This window comes from Hypomesus nipponensis, chromosome 15 (genome assembly GCF_054491055.1).
Source record: "Hypomesus nipponensis isolate SF chromosome 15, ASM5449105v1, whole genome shotgun sequence".
Lineage (NCBI taxonomy): Eukaryota > Metazoa > Chordata > Actinopteri > Osmeriformes > Osmeridae > Hypomesus > Hypomesus nipponensis.
The window spans coordinates 11,783,071-11,810,016 of record NC_140375.1 but is presented as its reverse complement, the minus strand read 5'-3'; the positions used below and the strand labels follow the sequence as shown (position 1 = coordinate 11,810,016).

General features: G+C 47.5%; 2 protein-coding genes across 4 annotated transcripts; one reads left to right on the top strand and one right to left on the bottom strand.

The window, feature by feature from the left end:
* Positions 1 to 98: 98 nt before the first annotated feature.
* cxcr5 (chemokine (C-X-C motif) receptor 5) lies at positions 99 to 1,900 on the top strand. Its single transcript, XM_084673927.1, has one exon. It carries the CDS (start codon positions 637 to 639, stop codon positions 1,660 to 1,662), a length of 1,026 nt encoding a protein of 341 aa, XP_084530053.1. The 5' UTR covers positions 99 to 636; the 3' UTR covers positions 1,663 to 1,900.
* Positions 1,896 to 18,783, bottom strand: bcl9l (bcl9 like). Of its 3 annotated transcripts, none has more exons than XM_084673925.1 (9): positions 18,403 to 18,783; positions 10,466 to 10,544; positions 9,666 to 10,056; positions 8,034 to 8,156; positions 7,355 to 7,529; positions 7,008 to 7,092; positions 4,208 to 6,623; positions 3,804 to 4,058; positions 1,896 to 3,675 (listed from the first exon to the last, which is right to left on the bottom strand). In XM_084673925.1, exons 3-9 carry the CDS (start codon positions 9,973 to 9,975, stop codon positions 2,480 to 2,482), a joined length of 4,560 nt encoding a protein of 1,519 aa, XP_084530051.1. In that variant the 5' UTR covers positions 9,976 to 10,056; positions 10,466 to 10,544; positions 18,403 to 18,783; the 3' UTR covers positions 1,896 to 2,479. The 3 variants fall into 3 exon arrangements, with proteins under 3 accessions (XP_084530051.1, XP_084530050.1, XP_084530049.1); XM_084673924.1 differs by having other exon boundaries at positions 8,034 to 8,159; positions 9,666 to 10,053; XM_084673923.1 differs by having other exon boundaries at positions 8,034 to 8,159; positions 18,403 to 18,782.
* Between the last annotated feature and the right edge of the window lie 8,163 nt (positions 18,784 to 26,946).

Here is a 26,946-nt window from a genome sequence, read left to right as displayed (position 1 = left end):
TAAAGTTTAAATGACGTGTGCCTATAGTAAATGTACCCACATTCTTGCTTGGTCAGGCAACATTTAAGATATTGTCAATCTTGACAGAGATTATTTGTATTTCAACTAAATGAAAGATAGGCTGTTGTGCAGTTAAAAGCAAATGTTGCTTTCGTGCTCTGTAGGATGCTGCCATAAACAGTAGATTATATCTATCTGCTACAAAGCTAAAACATGTTCAAACTAATCTATAAGTATAACTTATTATAGTGATGCAACTATCTACTCAGGTTTACTGATGCTCAATATTCCCTTTCAGTCTTTCTCCATTGAAATGTGTTTTAGTATTAAGTGATTTCCATTAGAAACATATTTTATGTTGTATGAGTGACTGATTATTTTCAGTTCAGGTCATGATCCCTTTGGGTAAATGGTCACAGATGGTGGATGTGAGGTTGTCAACCTCCAGTAATAGGGGAAGTGAATCTGGCCAGTTGGGTTTCCTGTATATTTACATTTCATGGTATACTTCTCATTAAGTAATGTACTCCTATTCTAAAAGTCTGATTCATAAGACGCCGTACACAAAGCACATGTTTGTTCTTTTTTCAGACACTCTTTGAAGATTTGTTTAGTGGAGATGACAACTCATCAGACATGTCCGAGTTTGACGTCGAGTTCACCTGTTCAAGGGGGTCAGGTCTGCTGCTGTTTTCGACCGTGTTTCAGCCCTTGGCATACAGCTTGATGCTTCTACTGGGCCTGACAGGGAATGGTCTCATGCTGACTGTGCTCCTGAATCGCAGAGGCCTTCTGCGTGTCACTGAGATCTACCTGCTCCACCTGGCCGTAGCTGACCTCCTGTTCCTCTTTACTTTACCCTTTGCTTTGGCTCAGATGGTCATGGGTTGGGTATTTGGGGAATTGTTTTGCATAATGGTGGGTCTGTTGAACCGCCTTAACATGTTGTGTAGCAGTCTGCTTCTGGCCTGTATTGGTTGTGACCGCTACTTGGCCATTGTTCACGCGGTTCCCAGCCTACAGAGCCGTCGTCCCAGAAACGTGCACCTCACCTGTTTGTTCCTGTGGCTCATGTGTCTGATCTTGTCTGCCCCGAATGCTGCATTTCTCTCTGTGGCTGAGGTTCAGACCGGTCAAACGTGCAATTTCCACAGTCACGGCATCCACGCCAACAACTGGCGTCTGACCAACCGCTTCCTGACCCACTTCTTGTGTTTTTTCTTCCCACTGGCTGTCATGAGTTACTGCTACACAGCTGTGGTGTTTACCCTGTGCCACAGTCAGAGGAGCCTGGAGAAGCAGGGGGCCATTCGCCTGGCCTTACTGGTCACGGCGGTGTTCTGTCTCTGCTGGCTGCCCTACAACATCACCATGCTGGTGGACACCCTGGTGGAGCTGGGGGCCCTTTCTAACCAAAGCTGTGAGGCCCGTGCCCGACTGGAGCAGGCTCTGGTGATGACAGAGTGCCTGGGGTTTACACACTGCTGTCTCAACCCCATATTGTATGCTTTTGTTGGAGTGCGTTTCCGTGGTGACCTTCTCAGGTTACTAGTTAGATGGGGCTGTGGCCGTGTTTGTCTGCCTCTCCTCAGAGCACCGCGGTCCTCTAGGTCATCAAACTCTGAGGGAGGGACAACCACTATCAATAGCACGCTCATCTGAAAAATACCATCTCAGCTCCACCTGTCTGACTTCACATTTCATTGTTTTATAACAGCTTATCCCTTGTACAAGCTTCATGTTTGGAACTATGCTTTCTGACTGCTGTAATTCAATTAGGATGTGTGATGTTAAATGAAATCCAAGGTGTTCAAGCACAGTACTGTCCTGTTTAGTCAACTGCCAAATATTGACCATAATATTGCTTGTGCTTAATGTAAGTATAAAATAAAATGTTCACCGTGTCAACCCGTCTTTATTACCTTATTCTGATTTTTTCACAAACCAGTGTTGTGGCACATGACTGTTGTAATAAACAGTAAAAAATATATATATAATAAATGAGACCAACGCTATTATATGGATAGACTTTGAAGTATTATTCTTTTTTTGACTTATATTAAAACAGTTATACAGAACAATTGCAAACAATCACAAATTGCAACTTATATACAGCAACTATATATTATATATATATATATTTTTCTTTGCACAACAGTTTGGTAGTCGGAGAGAATATTCCATGATATTAAAACAAATAGAAATTCAAGAGGCACTCCACTCTCCCCCTCACCTCTGCCAAAACAAATACACGCATCTGTGAAATATACATATTTTACAGACATTTTAGAAAATGGCTTCAGATTTGTTATTGAACCGCGTGCCGGTGTCTTTAATATTCTTTTTATCAGTCGTTCTCCAAAATGGGAAGACTATTACCGATATTTTTTTGACAGTTGCAGGAATAACAACATGAATGAAAACATAATGGAAAAACAACCTATTGAAAATAAGGTTTTTACAGCTTTAGAGGGTTGAATCAGAAAGGCATGTTCGCCATACTTCCAGGGCCATAACCTATGGGACTGTCCAGGGACATACCCCTTTGTCTAAGTGACTGGGGGCCCATCATACCAGACTGTGGGTGTGGGGGGCCCATCATGGGGCCCTGGGGAGACATAAGAGGCCCCTGAGGACCAAAGGGGTCTCCTGGTAGGGACATACCTCTCTGCTTTGCCTGCATCATCATCAGGTTTTGCTGGGCCATCAGGTTGTGTGGGTGCTGTTGTGGGGCCATCATAGCTGGATGTGGGTGGGAGGGGTGGTGTAGAAGGCTGTTAGCCATCATGGCCTGTGGCTGCTGCTGATGGTGCTGCTGCTGTAGCTGCTGCTGCATGCCTGTCCTACCCATCATATGTCCCGGGGGGCACATGGGGCCCATGCCCCCGCCCGACACCATGCCTCTGGAGCCTCCCTGAGGCATGCCCATGCCCTGGCGCATCCCACAGTGAGAGGGGTGGGGTGGTAGCTGTTGCTCTGCCATCATGTTCTGGAGATTAGCAATGTGTGGGTTGGAGGAGGGTGCACTGCTGTGTGGAGGGCCGGAGGAGAGCTGTTTGAGGAGCTGCTGTGGGGGAGGCTGCTGGGACGGGGGACCCTGGTGGGGGTTTTGCTGGGACTCGCTCTTCGGGAAGTACTGCAGGGTGCTACTGGGCTTGTCGGAAGGAATGATGCGGGACAGATCGAACTCCGGGATGCCAGTGTGGCTTGGCCGGATGACCTCGCTCAGGTCCGGCCCATCCCCCATGGACATGGGTGCGAAGGAGTCCGAGGGGTGAGGCTGGCGCTGGTGGGACATCCCCTTGCTGAGCAAATGGAGCTGCTGTGGTGGAAGAATGTCTTCGTTGGGCTGAGAGAACTGCGGGGGCATGCCACCGATGGGGGAGTGCATGGGTCCATGGGAGGGATGCTGCATGCGAGGGAAGCCGCCCATCTGGTTCTGAGGGTGCATGGGGGAGATATTGCAGGGCCCCATTCCGTCTGGGGGTCCTCCACCCATCATGGCAGGGTTCATGCCAGACATCCCCATGGAGTTGGGGGAGCCCAGCATAGGTCCAGAGGGGTCGTGGCCGAGCTGGGGCTGGAGCACCATACCCATGGGGCTTTGGGGCCCACTGTGTGGCCCCATTGACCCCTGGGAGAGGATCATCTGAGCCTGGTGGTTCCCCATGTTACCTGGGGGAGGAAATAGGGCAGTTTTAGGTGTAAAGCTATTCTAGTATACACGATGGCAGATCAACATCTAACCACTCAACTGTTGTAATCAAATCTGCAGCACTTTGAGAATGAGGTGTTCACAATACCGCCAATGTTGACGCCAGACAGAAGAGGGCGATCGGGAAGCATCTCGTCGTCGGACGTGGCGATGGTTTTGATGGCGTCGTGGTAAAGAGGGGTGGAGCTGGGCATGGCGTACTTGGACATCTGAGACATGATCAGGGACAGAGGATTCTGGGAGGGAGGGTTGTCTGGAGAAGAAGTGAAAGGCATGCTGGGATTCATGGAGCCTGGCTGGCTTATGGGGGTGGAGTTAGAACTCCTGGGGGGCAGTGAGGGGCCTGTTGAGAGCAAACACCAGTCACATATACATGTCCTCATTGAGGAAGACGTTGTAAGCATTGTGCGATACTACACAGAACATTGGGTTTGTTTAGTGTTTAATACATACAAAGAGCCCATAACCCCCCCCTCCCGTACAAAAGCCTACCTGTCTCTGTGGAGCTGCTTCCTCCATTACCCTTTCCACTGGTTGGTCCACCTGGACTTGGAAGAGTCGTTTTGGGAGAGGACGTCCAACCAGGAGAGGCCACGGGCATGGCCGGGGATTTGAGCTGTCTGGGGGAGCCCGCTGGGGAGCGCAGCCCCAGAGTGGATCCTCCCCCCATCACTTGAGGAGACTTCATGGAGGAGGACGATGGAGTGCCTCCACCAGACACGGCTGGCAGCGGGGGGTGAGTCCCCCCAGAGGAGATCTGAGAGGGGGACTTGAGGCCCGGGGCGGAGGGGGAGGGAAGGAGAGGCGAAGGCTCCTGGCTCAGGGACGGAGACTTGAGCTGATGGGGAGGGGGCATGGCTGGGGACACCATGGGGTTGACGTTGATTGACAGGTCAGAGGGATGGCGAGAGCCCAGGTCCGCCCCCCTGGGGCCTCCACCCATTGGCATGTGACTGAGCCGGGATGTCCCCCCCAACTGATTGGGCCCTTGCTGGTCAGGCCCAAACATCTCTGGCCCAGGCTGCTGAAGGTAGCCCCCCTCCACCTGGCCCCCAGAGAAGGAGCCCTGGTTGGGGAATTGAAGGGGGCCATCAGGTCCTTGGATCATTCCTTTATTCCCTCCCCTCCCATTCTGTGAAGCCCTGATTCGTGAAATGTCCTCATGGCTCAACATCTCCCCTAAAGAGCCTCCACGCAGCCTCTGAACCAGCATCATCTGCTGCTGAGAACTCATCTGAGAGTTCATGTTCATATTAACGTTCATATTCAGCTGGTTCCCAAGAGGGGAGTCGACAAGGTCCCTCATCTGAGGCCCGCCCCCTCCTCCAGGGGAACCCACCATCTCCCGTGAGCCCGGGAAGTCCATGGGTTCACCCCTGGAGGGAGGACCTCTGCCCATGCCCAGGTTGGGAAACCCTGGGTCCATCAGCCTGGGCCCAAGCCCTCCCTGCTGATGATGCTGCTGATGCTGCTGCTGCTGCTGCTGCTTGGCCAGCCGGTCCAGCTCCAGCCTGTGGAGGCCCTGCAGCTGCCGCTTCTCCATGATGCGAAACATCTCTTCCCGGGTGAGGAGGCGCTCGGGGTCCCCCTGCATGTGCTGAGGGTTTCCACCCGGCCCACCAGGAGGATAGCAGCCATGAAAGGGACCCCCACCACCCATATTAGGGGGCATGTCCTCTATCCAGACCATTCCTGGTCTGGGGGGCCTCTGAGGGCCCAAACCCTCCATTGACAAAACACCTCCAGGGCTACCAGGGAACCCCCCGCCTCCAGACGGCCCTCTCTGCATTTGGGCTAGGAATCTGGGGCCCCGGGGCCCTTCTTGGTGCATGTCTATCATGCGACCGTTACCCCCCATTCCACCCCCCATCATAGGTCCAGGGCCCCATTGTTGCTCTCCGGCCTTGCTATGGTAAGGGGGAGGGGGTCCCCTCATCATCATAGGGGGTCCTCCCTGCATCCCCATCTCAGACATCATCCTGAAGTGCTGTGGGTGGGTGTGGGGTTGGATCTCCTGCTGGCGCCTCTTCTCCTGGTAGTACTCCTCCTGGAGCTTCCTCCAGGCCATCTGCTCCGGGGTCAGGCCATCAGGCCCAAGCAAGGGGCCCATGTCCAGGCCTGGGGAGGATAGGTGGTGGTGGGGGTGAGGTGGCATCCCCTGGTGTGGGCCCATCTGGGAGTCATCCATGGGCGGCCCTCCTCCCAGGTTCTGGGTCTGGGATATGATGGACTGCAGGGGCTCCTCATACTTCTTCATCCCACCCATAGGGGGCATGCCTGAAGGCAGGATATTGCTGCTGTTGCAGTTGCCAGCATTATTGGTACCAGTGTCCCCCCCTTCCTCTATAGTACCGCTGCCCTCGGAGTTATTGTTCAGGTTGGCGTTGTTGTTAGGGCCCCCGGGTTCTCCAGGGGCTCCTCCGGGCCCACTTCGTAGCAACAGCCTCTCGATGTCCCTCAGGGTCTGCAGAGAGCGCTCCCTGTGCTCCAGCTGCTCTTTAGACAGGCCGTCCGTGTTCACCGGGCCTCCCCTCTGTCCTGGGTCTCCCTGCAGGTGGGCTGAGAGGACAGACGGACTACCCGAGGGGGAGATGCCTTCCCCGGGGTTGGGCAGACCCGCTGGCCCCTCTGGGGCCGGGCCTGGAGGGGTGGCCGTGCTGCAGGAGGGCTTATGGGGAACGGCACTGGAGTTATTGCTGGAGGCTCCGCCAGGTCTGGTTTGGGAAACCTCCCCATCCGGGTGGCCTGTTGAGGATGGGGTCCCTGCCGGCTGCAGGTGGGCCCCCACACCCCCTCCCACAGAAGCGGGCCTCGGGGTCCCACTTTGAGACTTGGGGGTACCCATGGGAGGGGTACTGCTGGAGCTCATCTGCTCGGACAGGCTGGGCAGTTTCCCCGACGGAGGACCCTGACAGACGAGATGGAGAGGAAGACGGAACCATGAAGACGAGTCGTCCAACAGGAGAAGAAACAAAAACAAGCTGCTTGAGCGATCACATTGTTCTATTCACAAGTGGGTGTGAAAAACAGGAACAAAGACAAAGGACTGAAATAGGTAAACAAATACAGTGAAACACACACACAAACACACACACACACACACACAGAGCGACTTAAGGACATTCCACCCGAGGAAAGTAGGGTGAAGTGCCTTGCCCAAGGACACATTTGGCACGGCCGGGAATCTAACCAGCGACCTTCTGATTACTAGCCCGATTCCCTAACCGCTCAGCCACCTGACTCTCCTCTCCTGACTCTTTATATAATGCGCAGGTGTGTCATGCAGTCGAACCTGCTCCAGCTTGGCGCGGGGGACGTTCTGCTGGTGGAACAGGAGGATGGAGTCGGAGTGGCCGTGCATCACGGCCTCGGCGGCGCTGGTGAAACAAGAGGGAGAGAGGAGAGCACAGGGGGGGTTACACAGCACGGCTTCCATACCAACACTCACCCATCTATTCCCACGGAATAGAAAGGAGCAAGACAATCATATTCTGATGACGTTAATCACCATAATAAAACAACCTCGACGCCGAGAAAACTAAAAGGGGCCCATGTCTGGCGTGAAGTAGAGCCAATGTATTGGAGGACCGTGTGACAAGAGTAAAGGTCGTGGTGGGAGGAGGGGTGGGGCTTCCTCACCTGTTGGCTAGGCTGGTAGTGAAGACGTACACCACTTGCGGGGAAGGTCTGGGCAGCTCTGAGCGCAGGCCTGGCCCCTGACCCCGTCCCAGGGCCGCGCCCCCGGGGTCCGACATGGCCCCGGCTGTGGAGGGCCCTGAGAGGCTCTGGATGGGTCCGACCATCCCTCGCTCCCCTGGGAGAAAAACACAACACCAACGCACGTCTCAGCTCTGTGTTGACGGCACTAACGGTGGAAAAACAATATGTCCTGCCCTTATGCAAACACTAGAGGGAGCCAACACACATGGAAAAGGTTCTGTCAAGGTTCCTGACCCATCTAGCTGACATCACGTCATCCGATTCCTTCACTGAATGCAACAGGTAGTCGTTACCGCATTCAACTGTAAATCTATTCCATACTAAAACCACACTTATACAAGTGTTTAACGAGTGGGGCGGCCGTTTACAAAAGTAGCAGTGATTGGAGTGCCATGGTAGGGAGGGTGCTACAAGTGGCTGTAGTGCTCAGCATAGATTGCAAGTCGACTTGACCCGCCTGTTAAGCAAAACGAGCTTTAAAAACGGCAGTCCATCCGTCCATCAACCGGATGGACTGCATTTAAAGGAACGGACATGAAAGCGGGATGGCCCAGAGACGGTCGCCTGTCCGATGCTGCTCAGCTCCTGGAGGACTCACGGATGATGGCGGGGTGCGGTTTGTCCTCGTCCTCCTCCGTGTCAGGCCCAGAGCACCACTCATCCCCGCTGTACGGCTGCTTCTTCTCCAGGACGCAGCGCCGCTTACTGCGCATAACACCCTCTGCTGAAGAGGACACACACAGACAGGATATGACTAATAGAAGTCGGTTGAAAGCAGTCACGAATGCCAATGCACAACACCAATTCAGCAGCAATCCTTCAAGTACCGTATGGCCAATCTATTATCATTTAACCTTGGCTAGCAAGACAAGACGCTGTGAGGGTGGAGGGAGGCAGGCGGTCAGGTCTTTAGTCGCTACACACAACATCTACAACGCAGGGGCCAACTGCAGGCCTGACCTTTTCTGCCTCCTGCTTTGATCCCAGCAGACACTGGTTTATGTAAAGAGTTGACTCGTTCTCTTGCTCGCCCTTGCTCACTCCCTTTCACGGATCTCGCTCTTTCGCTCTCATCTTCCACCCCCCCCCCCCCCCCTTTTTACATTCACTTTCTTCATTGTCCCTCTCCAGGTGTGCTGTTGGAGTGGTTAGGTAGTGGGAGGATGACTTGCATTTCATTTGAATGCATTGCCCCCCCCCCCTCTCTCTCTCTCCTCTGGACAGAAATGAGATCACAAGGAGAGAGAGACGGAGAGTGAGATGGGGCGAGGGAGAGGGGAGAGAGAATGAAGCTGGAGGTTTCCCTTCAAAGGACCCACCCCATCTTTCATTCTCTCCCGCCTCTCAGCTTCTGTTATTCTTTGTGTAGTAACCACGCCCATCCCTCTCAGCAACTCAAGGTGCTTGTGCCCATGTGTGTGTGTGTGGTTGTGTGTGTGTGGTTCTGTTTGTGTGTGTGTTTACGTTTGGAGTGGGTTGCAGCATTGTTACAGGAAGCCCAGATGACTCAGTTTCACAAAATCCTATTACCGCCCCATTATTTGCCCACTACCTCTGCCAGTCAGGCCTTTGAACGTACCGTATAAAAAGCATCATGCAAATAAGAACAGCACATACCCAAAACAGAAATGCAAATGAAAGTCCAGTTTACACCCTTCAGTCAAAGACAATCCTAACTTACTATTCACACACACACACACACGCTGCCTCTGACAATTCACATACACAGGCACAAACTTTGCGGGAACTATGAGCAGAAGCATCAGATATCTTGTCTGAGTGCTGTCCTGGGCTCTGCTCTCCTCTTTGCCTGGCTCGTCCCCTCACTTCTGCAGAAAACCCCAGAAGCTCTACGCCCTCACTCACGTTACTGCAGCTACATCCCACACCAACACAAGTTGGGGGGGGGGGGGGGGGAATTTTTGACGCCTCAAACAAAAAGGTCAGGGCTTTTCAGAGTGAGTGTAAAAAAACACGTTCTTCATCCTCCCGGGTCCACTGGCTTCCTGCTGGGGGTGGCGTGTGCAGATACATCATTTTGGTATTTCTGGTAAAGATCAGAGAGCGATAGGAAGCTACAGGAAGTGTCGCCGCGCACACTGGAGATGGAATGCAGCTAGCTGCTTCTCTGGCCCTAACATGCCCCTTGTGTAAGCATACAGGCTTCTCTCTCTATGTGTGTGTGTGTGTGTGTATGTGTGTGTGCGTGTGCGTGTGCGTGTGTGACTACCTTTGGAATCAGGCTCCATGACTGGGGTGATGGCATCTCTCTGCTCACCAGAGTCAATAGACACGCTCCTCTCCCGTTTGGTCTTGGCTTTCAGCATCCCGCCCACAGCACTCACCGACTGGCTGATGCTCTTCAGCACCGGGTTGCCAGGAGAAATCTGATTGGTTTTCACTCCATGGTTTCCCGCCCCCAGGCCCTTGGACCCCAGGTTGCTGGCAGCTCCCTGCTGCTGAGTTACATTTGGGATCTTGGATTGGCCGTCGCTGGTCGCTTGCTTGCCATGATTGGACAGTTTATTGTCGGGGTGCATTTGGTTTGCTGATGGTGAAGGTCTCAGGCCGGGGCACGGACGCAGTCAGTCTGTGGAGCTTCACACTTCTCACCCACACTGCTGAGGACAGAGAGGGAGACGAGCCTCACCGAGGAGAACGACAACAGCTTCTCCAAACCGACGCCCCCCAATCGGGCTTCCGGCCAAGAGCTATTATGGGTCAAAAGGTCATAGGGTGATTCGATTTACAACACATTTAGCAGCTAGGTTTGATTTGGGGGTGGACGTCATCTACATAGCTACACGGATACAAATAATTGGCATGCAGAAGGTGTTCCAGTTCATTTATCCCAGCTGCAATCATTTGTCTGAATGATTGCTACATTTCATTAATTAGCTGAGCAGGGTAAGCAATGAGCTGCTACTGAAGAGACAAACAGTGTGACAGAGCTAGAAACAAGTGGTCCTCAGCTCTTGTGGTGATGGTGATGATGTTGGCCATCAGTATGGTTGGGCCTAGATCACTTACCTCAGCCAAACACTTTGCTGACACACTGGGACATTCTGCTGTGCTGCTCTCTAGGACTCTTCACTGAACACCCACTGACCTGGGAGACAGGAGAGAGTCAGGAGAGAGTCAGGAGAGGCAGAGAGAGAGGCAGAGAGAGAGAGTCGGAGAGAGAGTCAGGAAGTCTCTGAGAGCATATCAAAACGTGAACACAGCCTGGTCTGGGTGTCTTGGCTGACCCAGACAATACTCACCACCTCTGGGTCAGCCTTTGCTCCTTAAGTAAAAAAGACAGATTTGGGGGGGGGGGGGGGTGAAAGGAGGAAGGGGTGGGTGAGAGGAAGAAGCCAAAGAGGAACTGTGTCGTCTAACTGCAACTGTCCCTTTAAGAGCCAGCCAGTGAAAGGAGAGAGGTTGAGCGAGGGGGAGGGGCCTCCTGCTCTGGATCTCCACTCCCAAGCAGCTAGCAAACCACAAAACTCCACCACACATTCCACAACATTATCTCACACTGGCCTACCTTTCGCTTGCCCGTGTCCCTCACTCACTTTTTCAAAATGGCCAAGACACACGTCCACTAGCTTAGGCCATTCATGCAATCCTAGGTCATTCAATACTAGGAATAGGGGCTACACTGCAGGGCCCACTCATTCCAGATAGCCGTTCATTTAGCATGCTCTTGATATCAAATGCATCACAACGTGGTTATCAAGTTGTTGCAGAATGAACCATGATAACCCCGAATGATAGAACCTGGATGAGTGTGACCTGAGAGGCCTGCGGAGTCGACCAACACAAGGAGGGCCACACCTCGGCGGTGTGCCTAGCCAGGCCCCAGAGACCCTGCCAGGGACATGGTGAACCCACCCTGCTGGATTTAGTTACCACCTCCACAACAGAGTGGAAGGAGGGGACGCAGGGCCCAGGACCCAGGACACACTGGAGTCCCCGACAGGATTACCATTATGGGTTCAAGTCCATGACTGCCAGATCATGCCCTTCTAACGCCTGCCTGTGGCAAGAAACTCCTTGTGAGTTTGTACAAAGACTCTACAAAACTGTGGGTTTTATTTCAAATAGGAGTTCTCATGCAGTCCAACTCTTACAGGCTTGCGTGCTAAGAAAAATCCTGTATTATTTCATCACTGTGTACACAGGTTTCAACAAGACACCACAGGACACTACAAACCTGTTGGATAAGAAGTAGCCTACATGAGAAGTAGACAACATGTACACACACACACACGCCACCTTAGTCCACATTCTCAGTATCAGGATGCATCAATCAATGGTCAACCAAAATAACCAGTTACCACTGTTCCCTCCTGACGTACATGGGTTAAGGAAGCGCGGCGAAAAAAAAGAAAAAAAAAAGGCATAAAACCACAAACTCCCAACCTTTCTGCTTTGGACCATTTTCGATTGTTGGCTTAAGCTCCAACCACAGAGCCCAAGCGGTCCATTCTCGTTCCCAAAGCCTTTCGTACCACTCACCTTAACAGCAATGGTAAACACACACCCACAATTAGTCATTAACCAACATCGGCTCGGTCAACGTCAACACAGAGCTGCGCTTTGTTCACAGACTGAAGACTCCATCAGTCATTAACCAAGAGAGGACAGAATAAAGATCACGTCAGTTTTCTGACTGACTCACCTAAATAAGGACAGTACAGTATTCAGAACAATATGTTTCATTGTAAATGAATATTGGTTTGGTTTGAAATGTACTGGGTATGAAATATGTTTACAAGTCACTTGTAAACATGACATATATACACACACTTGTAAACATGGATATATACCCACAGTATGGGTATATATCCATGCCAAATCATGGAAAGAAATGATCACTGTAAAGATAGGCCTTATTTCTCTAACTATTCAGATAATTGGTTAATCATACTCCTCCATAATGACTAATTCATGGTTCACATCACTTTCGCTCATCTCCATTTTGGCAATACAGATTTGTCAAAATCTGGAGAGGTACCTAATAAATGTTGTGACTGAACTGTCAAACATTGAGGCAGTTTGCGTAGAAAAGTTCAGGAAGCTGAAAATTTGACAGGAAGTGTTCCAACCATTCACATCCAAGCCGTCTTCAGTCCAGTCGAGAGACCAGACAAAAAAACATTTCACTTAAGTTGAGTCCACATTTACAATCACTGTGTCATACACACAGGGCTGTGATTGTGAATCGACAAACACAAGGAATTAGGAGGGAACTCGTTCTGTAACTGCTTTCAGAAAAGGTTCTCTCCTTTAATGTTTGACATTTTGGAAGGTTTGAGAATAAAATTGAATTGGAACACAACCTATTAGAAAGGAAAGAGAATAATTTACTGAGTTTGAACTTTTTAGTTTACCACATTCACAAAGAATGCATACAAGTAGAGAGATTTCCTAAACTTAGATTACACTTTTCATAAAGATTCTATAAGCCTATAGAAAGATAAATCAATATTTGAAATACAACAGTTTAAAGTGATGAATACCAGTTGAATTTTGTGTTTTCCTGACTAAATTGCACCACTTACAAAATGCGCATTGTTGTGGAGGAGAAAATTGGACTACTGGAAAGTCAGTCTAGGAAAGCTAAACATTTTAAAACGACACCAATCACAGTATAACTCAACATTGTGGTGAGAAATATTCACCCAGCAGTTTGAACATGGTTTATTTGCTAGGATTAAAATAATTGCGTTGCCTCTTTAACTAATGGCTCGGTTGAATTTGCTCAGGCATTTCTCCTTGCTGTGGGAAAAGCTGATCTGCCGTCTTTGAACATGTCCAGTACTGAGCAAACCTGGGTGTCTGCTTTCTATGTTGCTCCCTGGGGCAACAGCAGGATATAGACAGATCAGAACATGGGAACGGTGTATATGTGTCTGTATGTCTCTGTGTGTAAAGAGAGAGGGACAGAGAGAGACAGAGAGAGAGAGAGACAGAGAGAGACAGAGAGAGAGAGAGGGAGAGGGGGGGGGGAGAGAGCCCCTGTTTAGTCCCACAGTGGATCACACAGTAGTGCTCAGTATTTTTAGAGAGCAAGGGGGGTATTTATAGGCCAGCAGTCCCCTGGGAAGCCAGGCAGCAGGAGGAGAGGGAGGAAAAGGCAAGGCCCAGGCCAGCAGGGAAGACACGGGGGCCATAGAGCTGCTTTGTGGCCTGGGACGGGTGAACACTGAGGCCAGAGGGTTTTAATTGTGATGAATGGGAGCAGAACATTTATGACGCAGTAGCGCACACACAAACACAGAGATGCACAGTTGGGACTTGATGACATTGGCGGGCTTAACAAACTGCATTTGAGCATGGCGCCACCTGTAATGTGGACTCATGGGGTTAGGGGTGAGATGAACATGCAGGACCAGTGTGTGTCCACTGGGCCCGGGCTAGACAAGGCCCTGGCCGGCTCAATCCTGCCTGTTTGTTTCCAAAACAAGATCTTCAGTAAGGCAGGCTGCGCTGATATGTAACCTTGTGGGAGGTTCCCCTGAACTTTCCTCTAACTCGCAGCACAATCGAGGCGGTTTCCTTGTTGGAGCACTATTTTTAAAGTATTCTCTCTCTCTGAAAGATGGCTCTCGAAGTATGATGGAGCAAAACATGTTGCACCTTGTCTGATCTACTTTCTCCCAAGTTCCACTCAACTCGTATTTGAGTCAAGGGTGGGTCACAAGTAAGTAGGGCAGGTTAGTATTCCTTAAAAAGTGCAATGAAAATGTAAATTACTGAACTTTTGCACACAAGCCATTTTGATCAAAGGTCTGTAGGAATGCACTTCAGAGCATCACCTGACAGTTGACACTTTGAACTTTCCATTCAGGTGACACTGAAAAACAGGGGAGACATTGTGAGTTGTGACACAATAATACATCCTAGACCCACCCCTAAAAATAGCACTATTCCAGCTTTCAGGGTCCCTTCAATATGTAGGACCCTAGGGTATCCCACAATAATTTGGTGCGGTGCGGTCAAGAACAAGTTCTGGATTTGATTGCAGCTAGAAAAAGCTAGCTTGCAGAGTAGAATACAGTTGTCCTACAATACATTCAACACGTAGCTAGGTTATTCCCTTCCCGTCATTAGGCTATGAGTAAACCAAGGAGGTAATACAGGTGACCTCATTGTCACCTCCTGTTTTGGTTGTTAACCCCAATGTGAGTCAACGTTCCACCAACACCATAGCAACAAAAAAAAAACCTTCTCAGTGTCCTGATAACGAACGTGACTGTCACCGTAGGAAACGCAGCAGCTTGTTACTCAACCTGACACCTGAGAACGGAAGACTTGATCTCCTCGCTCTACAGTGTGCTTCATTCACCCATTCACTCAACATTCACTCTACTGTTATTGGGCTGAAGTGGTTACAACTACACCCGGATTCTAAACCGCATGTTCAGCATGTTTTGTTAAGATATAAAAAGACAGTTAGACCAATACTAAATGAGGTTGAACCATGTGTTTTAATTTGACCAATGTCCATGCATGCACAATTTAACAGTGATCAATCTGGTTCACTATGCTACGACACAGGCACAGCCCTGCTCCTTCAAATTCTTTTCTCAACGCCAACCCCCCTACCTTTCTCAATCACACTCTTGTTCTTCCCTTATAACATGCGGTTTGTTTTCCAGCAGCTTGTTGTCGTGGGAGTGCGACGGCCTGTGAGCTGGGTTACTGCAGGTCAGCACTCCTATGTACAAACCATGATCTCTCCCTCTCCCTCTCCCTCTCCCTCTCCCTCTGGATGCTGGACAAAATGAAGGGCTGGTCTCTTTATTTCTCACTCACTATGAAGACGCTGCCTGACCCCTGGTTTCCTGCAACCGGTGTGTTGGCACAGAAAGAATGTGTACTCAACTCTGTGTGTGCTCCATATTGAAGAAGTTCTCCGAGAATTATCTCCAGCCGTCTGCCATGAGCACTCAACGGGGGGAGGGATGCAATGCATTGTGGGAAAGTACACAGGTGACAGCCAAGAAATCAACCCAATGGGGGCGTTGAAGCAGGTTGCTGTGGCAACAAAACATGACATGGGTCTGAGTAAATATAGGCTAAGCGGTAGGAGATGAGAGGACACAGAAATGACTAATGTCAGAATGAGACCTGAGATAAAAAACACGTTTGATATGATCTACCACACTTGTTGAGGGTATGCTCAATTGAAACCGACACACAAAAAAAAAAAGATGTGGGAACAGAGGAATTCGGCATCTGATGTTACAGAGCATAAAGAGGTTGCAGATCCAAGAGAGAAATTGATAGAAAGGGGTTGTGTAAGCAAAGACAAACAGCCTGTAGTCACAGGTTTGAGGGAGGGATCCCATAATGAACACTGCACTGGAGACACATTAGTAACATACCAACATAAAGGTGCCGTGAGTGGTGGAACGCAGTCTGCTTGATGGTTTGTATTTCCGAGAAAGATATAGAGAATAGGCATCGAGGCTACGCTCACAAGCGGAATCTCTTGTACTTGCCGGGAGTCTTCAGGTGACCCCACGGAGAAAGAGAGAGCCGAAGAGGGTCTGACAGACTGAAAATGAAGCGTAAAAAACTGCAGTCATCCACTCTCAGGCTTCCCCTACATGCGGGGACGGGAAAGCGCAGGGCTCGGTTTGCACGGAGGGTCAAGGGTTGTATCTTTTCCAACACATTCTGGGAAAGGAGCCAACTAGAGCAAGGAAAAAGCCCAAAATACAGCCGCAGTACAGACAGAAGGGAGACAGTTTGACACAGAAGGAGTGTGTGTGTGGGGGTGGGGTGGGGGGAGTACTGATGGATAAAAGCCATTCTGTGTGTGAGCGGAACTAAACAGAGGGGCTATTCGTACCCAGAAAAATGAGGATGGAGACATGGCAGTGCGAAGTTGGGGACAGAAAATAAACGTTGAGGCAGAAGGACTGTACATTCTTGGACATTGGATGTGTTCGTGCGTGTCAGTAAACCATGCTGTATGCAATTTCCTATAAACCATGGGCCTACCGTTTACACTTACTCGAGTGTCTCTGCTCTGATGCCTTGTGTACTCTGCTTGGTGGAAACCTTCTCGATATCACATTATTCTTTCATAGCTCAGCTAAGCAATGCTGCTTGTAACTCACCCCAATGCTCTCAGATCACCTAACCAGATAAGAAACAGTGTCAGCAGCACACCAAATCTGCACTGGAGTTGTCTCTTCGGATGGGCATGTAGTGTCCGTCATTGATAGTCAAATGTGCTTGGGTTATTTATTCAAATTAAGTTTCAGTCTGAGCATCCAATTGTGATGACCTGTCATCTGTTGACGTTCAGAGCTTTGTTTCACGTTTAAACTACTTGAATTTCAGAACTGCATACTACTAATACTGGTGGGAGCATCCAGTAATACCCCTGTATAAGCCCAATTACTGATCATACAACCAGTAGCCTTCGAACTACAACTGTACTTGAGGCACAGAGAGCACCAAATAAAAGTAACCTCCGAAAAACTGTAGGGTTACACTTAAGATGGCAAGATGCCTATGCTCACAATATCCCTCAGCATGTACAGAAGCTTACTGGAACAGAAAGGGGAATGCATCAGGTACAGTTTCAATACAAAACTGGTAAAGGAATAGCCTAGGTTGTTGCACAAGCAGTTCTGTTCTATTGGTTGTGGAAGCATCAATGGCCAAACTGAATCCAAGAGTGACAGACGATCTAAAAAACTTAAGTAGAAAACAATAAGGTCTGAGGTGTTGAGTTTGTAGGCTATTCAGCGCTAACACACAGTGGGCTGTAGGCAGCTCTAAAAAGACAATCCGGATCAAGTTTCGAACTCTGTTCTGCACTATATATAGCTCGGTAGGATATCTCACACACACACACACACACACACACACACACACACACACACACACAGCTGACTGATGGAAAATTATGCTGTCTTACCAGTGGGTCAAAGTGCAGCTTATCACACAATATTGAACCACATATTTGGTTTCAAATGGTAAAGTGGTGGTAGTCAAAACCATGAGCAGTAGACACTAAAACATTTTAAATGCCAAATCAACATGAATGTGGACACATCTATACTTGAATCAAGTCACCATAACACAACCCGTTTCCTTGGCCACTAGTGACCAAGTTTCAATAGGTCTAGTTTTATGGCATGGGTTGTAATGTTCTCAACTGGCATATATATATATATATATATATATATATATATATATATATATATATATATATATATATATATATATATATATATATATATATATATATATATATATATATATATATTCTGTGTTTTGGGTCGTATGACACAGTCCTTTAACAGGGAAAAATGAATGCAGGAAAACACATGCTCGCTGTCCCACAAACAACCACTGAATGACATGTGAACAGCAAGGCGCGTTATTAACGTTGGAATAAAAAGTATGAAGTTGGCCAAAGGATCCATCACGTGCCTAATGGCATGGCGAGCTCTCGGCTACCTTGTCACGAGCCAGTCCCAACATACCTGGTTGAAATGTAGCCAGACATGCTATCTCGCAAACTAGCCTGCTAGCAACTAACTTAGCTACATTAAATTACCTGACCAGGTCGAAATGCAGTTCTAAAATGTGCCTATTGTTTTGGCGAAACGGGTTCGCTAGGAAACGGCCATCACACAGAAAGGGCCCTAATCACCTCAGCCACACTGCTAAAACATTGTGATTGAGTGGCGTCTCGCTAACAGCTAGCACACTAGCTAGCTAGCAATTAGCACTAGCTAGCTACCCAACTGACGTTTCTCTAAGGCGCTAGCTAACCACACATCTGCACGGGAACCTACTGGATTGGAACTTAGTTTACATGTAGCTAGCAAGTCTACCTAATGATGGCAACGACAAAGAATAGACAAGTAAGTCAACTAAATATTATGAACGCTTAAAGCTACTGACACGCAGCCATTGACATTGTGGAAGAGGAGTTGTTCTCTACCTACCCCATTTGCTTAGAATATGAGGAGGCCGATGTCAGAGTGACGGCCAGCCGACATACCCCGAAGTGTCCGCCACCGCTTGCTCCCTACCACTGCGCAAGATCTTCCCGATTTTAGCGACCAAGGAGCTGGTGCAATTTCACGGTGGTCGGATGAACGATAATCAACAAAACGTCGTTTTGAGCGCTCAAACCTGAGGACGCGTCCTCGAGCAGACTGTGGTTCATGACTCTACGTTTTAAGATGTGGAAGGGCAGGAGGACGTTGCATTTAACGGCGCGAGTCTATAGCACACTACCAGTCACTGACAATAACTGATGTGGCCACAGAGGCATCCGTGTATCATTGTGCTGATGATTATCCAAGGCTGCCACTAGTAACACACACAAACACACACACACACACACAAACAAATGCGCGCGCACACTAATGGTCGTCAAGACATTCAGCAGAATTTACTATTTAGAGTGAAATCCAGAAACATGATGGCAAACCATACAATGTCAACAAAACTCACGAGTAATCAAAACATGTATTTTATAACGTAATTTTCTGTATTTTTATTATTATTATTATCCTAATTTAGCTTTGAAAAAACGTATTGACCTATGAATATTCACTTGGGATCTGAACAACTAGTTGACAGAGTCCGGTTTTTCATTGGGGTTAGTTAGGTTGAAGATAGCGTTCTCACAGATTTGTCAGATGAGGACTCCCTCTTGTGGAGTGGCTCTATAAGGCCCACCATAGGCTCCCTATAGTAAACCGTCAAAACCATTACTGTAAGAAAGCAGTGTGATATAAATATTTTCATAATGTGTATACATGACCACCTAGCAAAACGCTTGGTCTATGAAGAATAAAGATCTTGCTCACAAATCTTGATAAAAAGACACCAATATCGTCAAGCAAAGGGCATTTGCCTTTATCAATGGTTACGCAGAGCTCTTGATAATTCACAATGTATTTAATCTAGATTTGTTGAAATACACATTACTATACACACACGATGTAACTGGGTACAACAGAGTAAAAGGAGATTAGTCACATGTAAATGAAAGACAATGACTTCGTTAGTTGGAGAAAAGCCCATTTTGCTCCGAAAGAGAAGATCCATCATCTAACCAATCCCATTCCTTTTATCTCACATATCTAGTGTAGTGTTACACTTACCAGTGCCAAGTCCCGAGGAGAGAGCAGGGGGAGGTGAGTTCATGTGAATGAGAATACTTGGGGATGGAAAAGAAAAACTTTGTGAGCAGGAGATTGGTGAGAAAGGTGCAAGAGAAAAAAGACTGCATCTAAAACATCACAGAGAGAGGACAGTGATCAGCTTTTGTCTGTATTTATGTTAGCAGCACGTTATACCTTGTACATCTTTTCATCTTTGGCACAACATATGGCAAACAATACACAGAAATTGTACATTTCAGTTCAATCCAACTCTCCAATGTACAGGAATCTGCTTTGGATTGACTATATTACTAATTTTGTTATATTCTTGGTCTCCATTCTGCAGCAATGTGAGTGCCAAACATAGGAGTGAGATGAATTAGGTGAGGAAATGAGAGCCGGAAGATGGAAGGATGGAGCAATGAGACATGAAGAGAAAGAAAATGAGACATAGGAGGAAGGTCAAGAGAACAGAAGTAGGAAACAGTGGGGAATGAGAGATCCAACAGTAGAGAGAGAGAGAGAGACGGAGAGAGACAGCGAGAGAGAGAGAACGAAAAAGTGAAGGCTATGTTGTCATGGAAACTGGCACCGTTCTGAAGAGCAAAACAAGAATGTAAATTGGTTTACTCTCGGAGAGAGAGAGAGAGAGAGAGAGAGAGAGAGAGAGAGAGAGAGAGAGAGAGAGAGTGGCGGAACTGGAGAGAAGAAATAGACAGTGAATCTGCTCTTTTAGAAAGGGTATTAAAACTTAGGACTCTCATATAATCAAAGGAAAACTATCAGAAATAAGCCTTATCTCTTGATGCTATATAGGTGAGATGAGAAGACCGTACTGTCAGTTAAGTAGATTACTGTCCTGAAAACACGTGAGCGAATGAGCAACGATGGTAGCTGAGGCAGAGAAAAGGAGATCACTTCAGAAGACATTGAAACAGATTAATTATGGAGCCCATCTAATTAATATAGGGAGGGAACTGTGGTGGGTTTAGGGTGGGTGTACAGCACGTACTGTGTCAGAGTTGGCGCTCCAGAGAGATGCCTTGTTTGTCTTTAACAAGTTGGATTAAGCTCGTTAGTGCTGCGGAGGGCCCACGAGAGAGTATAAGCCCCCTTAGAATCAATGTTTTATAGAAATAAGAAACTAATACCAAGAAGAAATGGGAAGGAAGCTCACAGAGACAGAACTAAATGTCATGCGAAAGAGTGAATACAGAAAGTAAAATTAAAAAATGTGCATTGAGTTGGCATCAAACAAGTAGTCAGTATACGTCAAAGGTTCCAAAACTGTTCAGCTAAATCAAGTGTAACAAAACATATATTGATAAAAAAAATAAAAAAAATCATTCATGCATTATGCCTAAACACTTTTTCTTGAATGAATATCAGGTATCCACCAAGCCCAAATTCAAGCTGAGGATGAGTAGACATTAGGGCTCATATTAGAGCTCAATGTGGCTTAAGCCAATGTTGGCCTCTCCCATCATTAGATGCGATTTAAGAACCCGCCACAGATGATATGTGTGTTGCCAAGCAACTAATGGTTTCCGTGGTGACAACAATACCCCTGCCATTGTGGTTGTAGTAAAGAAGTCAGCTCAACACACTCTCTAGTGGTCAATCACCACCATTCTGCAAACAATTCTGTTAACATACAGCTGAGAACTACCGATAAGCCATCGAACAGTCTCGCATGCACAGCAACATGTTTTTTTGGTTAGACATTAATGTGTTCTTTGCAGCTAGGGTTATAATGGATGATATTCACCCCTGTAGCTTCTATGTTTTCCTGTTGCAGCAAATAATAGTTCACAAACTAAACAGCAGATGGCAGAAGTGCTCTAAAGTAGACGTTCATGCATGAAGGCAATCCTTAGTGATGTTTGTGAATTTGATTTCCAGCTTTTTCACTAATGTGTGTATGGCATTTTGGCTTGCAACAGACTAAGACATCATGGTAATAGTCTCATCACTCGAAATGAAATGAGAGTCTAAATGTAATGATATGCAAATCTTATTTCATCCTGCCAAATATTTTAGATGAGGATAATGATATTGCATAAACCATTTGTAGATATAAATGCATTAATCTATTCACATTTGTATGTCCTCTATATTTATATCTCTGATGCCTACGAAGGTACTGTACAATTCTTTAGCAGAATCAAATCCATGAAAACATTTCTTGAAATAAGATGAAATCGTTCATACACTAGGCTTACACAGTCTTGAAGCAGGTATCCAAATTTATAGACAAGATCAATGGGATTATGGTTAGATTTGAGCTATTTACTGTTGGATCAAATGGCACACTTTAACTTGATATCTTGTTCATCACTTTCCTTCCAATTTCTTCTTGGTATTAGTTTCTTATTTTAAAACAAATGTGGTTCTAAGGGGGCTTATGCTCTCTCGTGGGCCCTCCCCAGCACTAACAAGCTTAATCCAACTTGTTATAGACAAACAAGGCATTGCTCTGGAGCGCCAACTCTGACACAGTACGTGCTGTACACCCATCCTAAACCCACCACAGTTCCCTCCCTATCTTAACTAGATGGGCTCCATAATTGATCTGTTTCAATGTCTTGTGAGGTGATCTACTTCCCTCTGCCTCAGCTATCATTGTTGTTCATTAGCTCACGTGTTTTTAGGACCATCATTTTCACAACTGACAATACAAGTTGTTTTGCTCAAATTCAGGTACTGAAACAACAGAATGTTACCTAAGAAATGTCTTGAGTCTGTATGCGCGTGTGCATGTGTGCGTGTGTGTGTGTGTGCGTGTGGCTGGGGGAATGGCGTAGGGAGGGGGGGGTGGGGGGTGCAGGGGGTGTCTGTGAAGTTTTATGGAGCTACACAGTGAGGTCTTTTGCACCATTTGTGAATAAAAGCTTGACCCTAAAAAGGTTAAGAGGTCTTGAGGTGTTGCTGAAGTTACAACCTTCAGTTAGTAGAACCGTAAATGCTTTGCTCAAGTCTCAAACAAATGCAGTGAACACACATACGGCTGTGTTCTCGTCTGAAACAACGTGAGATGCAAAACAATCTGGAATCCATTAAACTCTTTTGTCTCTCTCCCATTCTCTCCTCCTGGTTTGGCTCTGTTTTTACTTTGTGCTATTCCACTTACCCTCCTCATGTCCCACAATGGAATGGGTTAAGGCTGCAAGGCAGATGTTTTATTTGGGGGCAGAAGAATATTTGAACGTGAAGGGAAATAGACTCATCTATATTCAACAGAAAGTTGCATTTTATAAAATGTGAAATAAATATGTATGTTCCTTTAGGCAGACTATCTGTTCCATTGTCCATAGCTTTTGCATCTGTGTAGAGCTGGGGAGAAAACCTGGGCAATTTATCATAGCATAGATATCCTTGCCCCTACCCACATGACAGAGCAGCTGGCCAAGAGTGGCCTAGCCTGGAACTCCCATCAGTGGCTCGTTAAAGACAGTTTGTGAGTGGTGCAGGAACACGGCAGTATGTGCTCTCGACCAATCCATAATCAGACACCGAGGACTATGCACATGCCGGAGGTCACGGATCACAGAGCGGGAGTGTGCGTGTGTGTTGTAGGTTGTGTTCGTTGTTTGTATGCATTCTCTGGACCAGGCCACAGCATATTGTTTCTTGTGTCTTCAACCAGCTTCCCGCATTGCTCTCTGTAATTGACTCCAGATTGGATATTCGAATTGCCAGGAGGGATTCATATCGTTTTTATCTTTCAGACAAGCCCTCTACTGCTTCCAGATGGGGGAGGCACACCAGGGTTAAAGTTTGTTTTTCAAAAAAATATAATGCTTTAATGTCTTTACCTTCCCTCCAAAACGTCTTTATCTGAAAAAGCTGCATCAAAAAAAGTATCTTGTGTTCCCTTAAGGAGGATGTCTCTGTTGGAAGGGATTCCTTGTGCCATCCCTCAAAGATGTGTTTACTTCCCCCTCCCATGTGGGTGAATGCATGTGTCTTTACGCTCCTGAGGAGGAGCATATTGTCATTGTACATTTCAGGTCCTGTCATGGTTAGACATGTGGTCTGGTTACCATTGAGAGTAATACAAACTGTGGAATGATGGGTTTCCGATAAAGTGCTCCCAGTTTTCATGGCTGTTTGTGTAGAATGTATCCTCTCATTGGGATTACATACCAGCATACAGTAATATTGATGTCAATAAATGGAGAGGAATTTACAAATCGACCAAAATTATAGTCATGCAGCAAATCTCAAAGGGCCAATTTAACACCAGAGGAGTGAATTTATATAGGTCCATCTTATGAGTGGACCTAAATAAAAGGAACAATCTTGGGGTTTGAAATGTGCTGTGCACAAAGGCTCTAAAACCCCAAAATGCATTTACAGAAGACTAGCCATCATTCAGAGCTTTCAGACGTAACTTAGAACTAATGTTCGCTATGCTAAAGGCATGAATTTAATTATTTCTCATTCAAGAGGTGCAGGTGATGACTGCTGTAGTTGAATGACTTAGCTCTTGAATAGAGGAGAGGAGTTCTACTCTCTCTCTCTCTCTCTCTCTCTCTCTCTCTCTCTCTCTCTCTCTCTCTCTGTCTCTCTGTCTCTCTCTCTCTCTCTCTCTCTCTCTCTCTCTCTCTCTCTCTCTCTCTCTCTCTCTCTCTCTCTCTCTCTCTCTCTGAGAGCCGTCTAGATCTCTGACAGATTAGACACACACCATGGCGCTTATCCATTGAATCACAAGAAGTAAGAGTGGGGTTGGAGGGCTAATTGTGCATAATGGCCAGCAAGCTATGAAACTGGAACTACAGTACCCTAGATCAGAGAGAGAGAGCGGCGATCAGTGTTTCCAAAGGAGCTCAACTCTGAGGGGAGTGATTTGATTTGGAGGCAGTTGAAAGAGGAGTATCTGTCTCACTCTTGACATGATAAAGGAGCTATCATTAACCCTAGAATATCTTGGACTCATGGCCTTGAGGCATGCTGTCTCCTGTATCCTCCTCAATGATGACTAATAGTTCCAGTATTTTCTTTTACATATTTCCTCAGATAAAGAAATGTCTATTTGTGTACATCCTTGAACTTTGTGGACTCTTTTCATACATATATGTATACATGTTCTAGGCAGTGCTTCATAGAGATACACGTGTAGAACGACAAAGTAGGGTTGATAGAGGAGAATATACGAAAAAATAAATTTCTCTCTCTCTCTTGTCTCTTTCTAGTCTCACTGGTCTTTATCTCTGCTCTCTCTGGTCCTTTTGGTCTACAACCTCAGCTGCTCTGGTGGACAGTGAAAAACAAAGGGTCCTGTGCGGCACCATCTGCTCAGAGAGGATTGTGGGTATGAGCTACAGTACATTATACAGCTGAACCAGGAGCAGTAGGAGTGTCTCGAGGGGGGAGACAGGAGGAGGGGCACTAAGGGAAAGATGTGGTGCTCCTTGCTGGCAGTGGTCGCTGTCCTGACTGTGCATGGTCGAGTAGCTCCCGGTTATCCTGAGTGACAGTGGTCGAGTATGCGTGCAGTACATAAACGCTCCACGCTTCATTAGACACCAAAGCCTTTCCACATGTTGTTTGCAGAAGGCCTCTGCGGTGCTTAAAAGCCCAATCCCCATCTGGCCCTTTTCGGGTCAGCTTGTCCAGCACTTCACACACGTTCCCTTACATGAACCTGCTTTCCGCCTCACAAGAAGGGGGACGCTTCTGCACCGCCCTCCCTAGGTTCCCTGGTTCACACGTTCACTCAAACACACATGACATACAGAGTCACAAGCCTTCCTCCTCTCTCCCACCGGCAGGTCAGCTTGACTATAAAACTCACTCTAGTGTGGCCTTGACTTGGCAGGCTAGGGAACACATCTACTGTATGGCCCTTTGAAAGTCAGTTAAGCTCATCCATTCAGAACCTGCAGCCCTCCGCTGACAGGCCGCAAGCCCTCTCAATCATTACTAAGCTGAGTGGTGCTGTTCAGACAACTCAGTGTGGGCCTTTAGCTCAGATATTAACGTCTCTGACTAAAGAAACAGCAACATGGCTGACTTAATGGCTTTAGGTATTGGCTTAGGATGAACAAGTTATATTTGCTGTCTGTTTAAAGTGTGTTTGTCTGCACCAGGAACATTTCAATTCCTTCAGGTCAATTGCTATTTTGTAAGTTTTTTTTACTCCAGTGTCAAATTTTGCGTGTTCTGAATTCTCATGAATAAATTAAGAGTGACACATTAAGCTTGAAACTGCTAGTTCAGAAATATTTACTGCCCCAACTCTGAGGGCTCTGAAGTTCACTGCTGGGCCCCTTTCTCCTGTCCCTGTCCCAAGGCCAGTCAACTGTGGAGGTTGTGATCTGGGAAGTGAGTCAGGTGGGGGCCTCTGCAGGGCCTCTGCTGGAGAAAGGCCCTACATCCAGAAGATCCAGGCTGTAAGATGAGGAGTGAGCCAGGAGGGAAATGGAGGTAAAAAAGGTGGGCCGGTGTGCTGTGTAGCAACAAAGGCCCAGACCACTCTGTCTGCGTGGCTTGGCTCTGCGTGCCTGGCAGATAAGTGATGATAGAGCATAAATATATGTGAACCAGTCTCCAGGCGCTACTACAGTCCTGCAAGCCCCTCCTCTCTCTCTCTCCTCTCTCTCTCTCTCTCTCTCTCTCTCTCTCTCTCTCTCTCTCTCTCTCTCTCTCTCTCTCTCTCTCTCTCTCTCTCTCTCTCTCTCTCTCTCTCTCTCTCTCTCTCTCTCTCTCTCTCTCTCTCTCCCTCCACTCCACCTCCTCGCTGTGTGGTCTCCGACACACACTACCATCAGCTGAGAAGAAACCTAGAGCTGGGGGGCCTAGCAGGGAGACTTACAGCTGCAGCTTGCTAGAGATTTAACCGAGGCCTGTGCAAATGGAGCTCTGCACACACACACACACACACACACAGAAATGCACGCAGGAGAAGGAAGTCAACATGGCGGGACACTGAACAGCCCAGTGTATTAACCACACATGCAAATGAAAACATACACAGAGGCCACACAGTACAGTGCGTCCTTGAACAAACTGAGCAGGAAAAGGAAAACACTAGTCATGTGACGGTATATGGAAACGTAGCGCCAAATCACTCTTAGGTCAACACGGGTCCAGTGATTTCATCTATAGATTCCAGCCTCTCATTTAGGCTTGGTAATACACTGTACTGAGACTGTATAGGTGGTCTGGTAAAATGAGGCTTACTTCTGCTTTGAGTCATGCAAACGACAATGATGATTCACCTAATCACAGAGCTCGCTTTCATGGCCCACCTGTGGCATCGCTGTCTTCTCATACACTACTCAGCTGCACGAACCCCAAGGCAGGTAGGCAGGCAGGCAGGCAGGCAGGATGGCACATGGGCAGGATGGCACATGGGCAGACAGTGAAGGA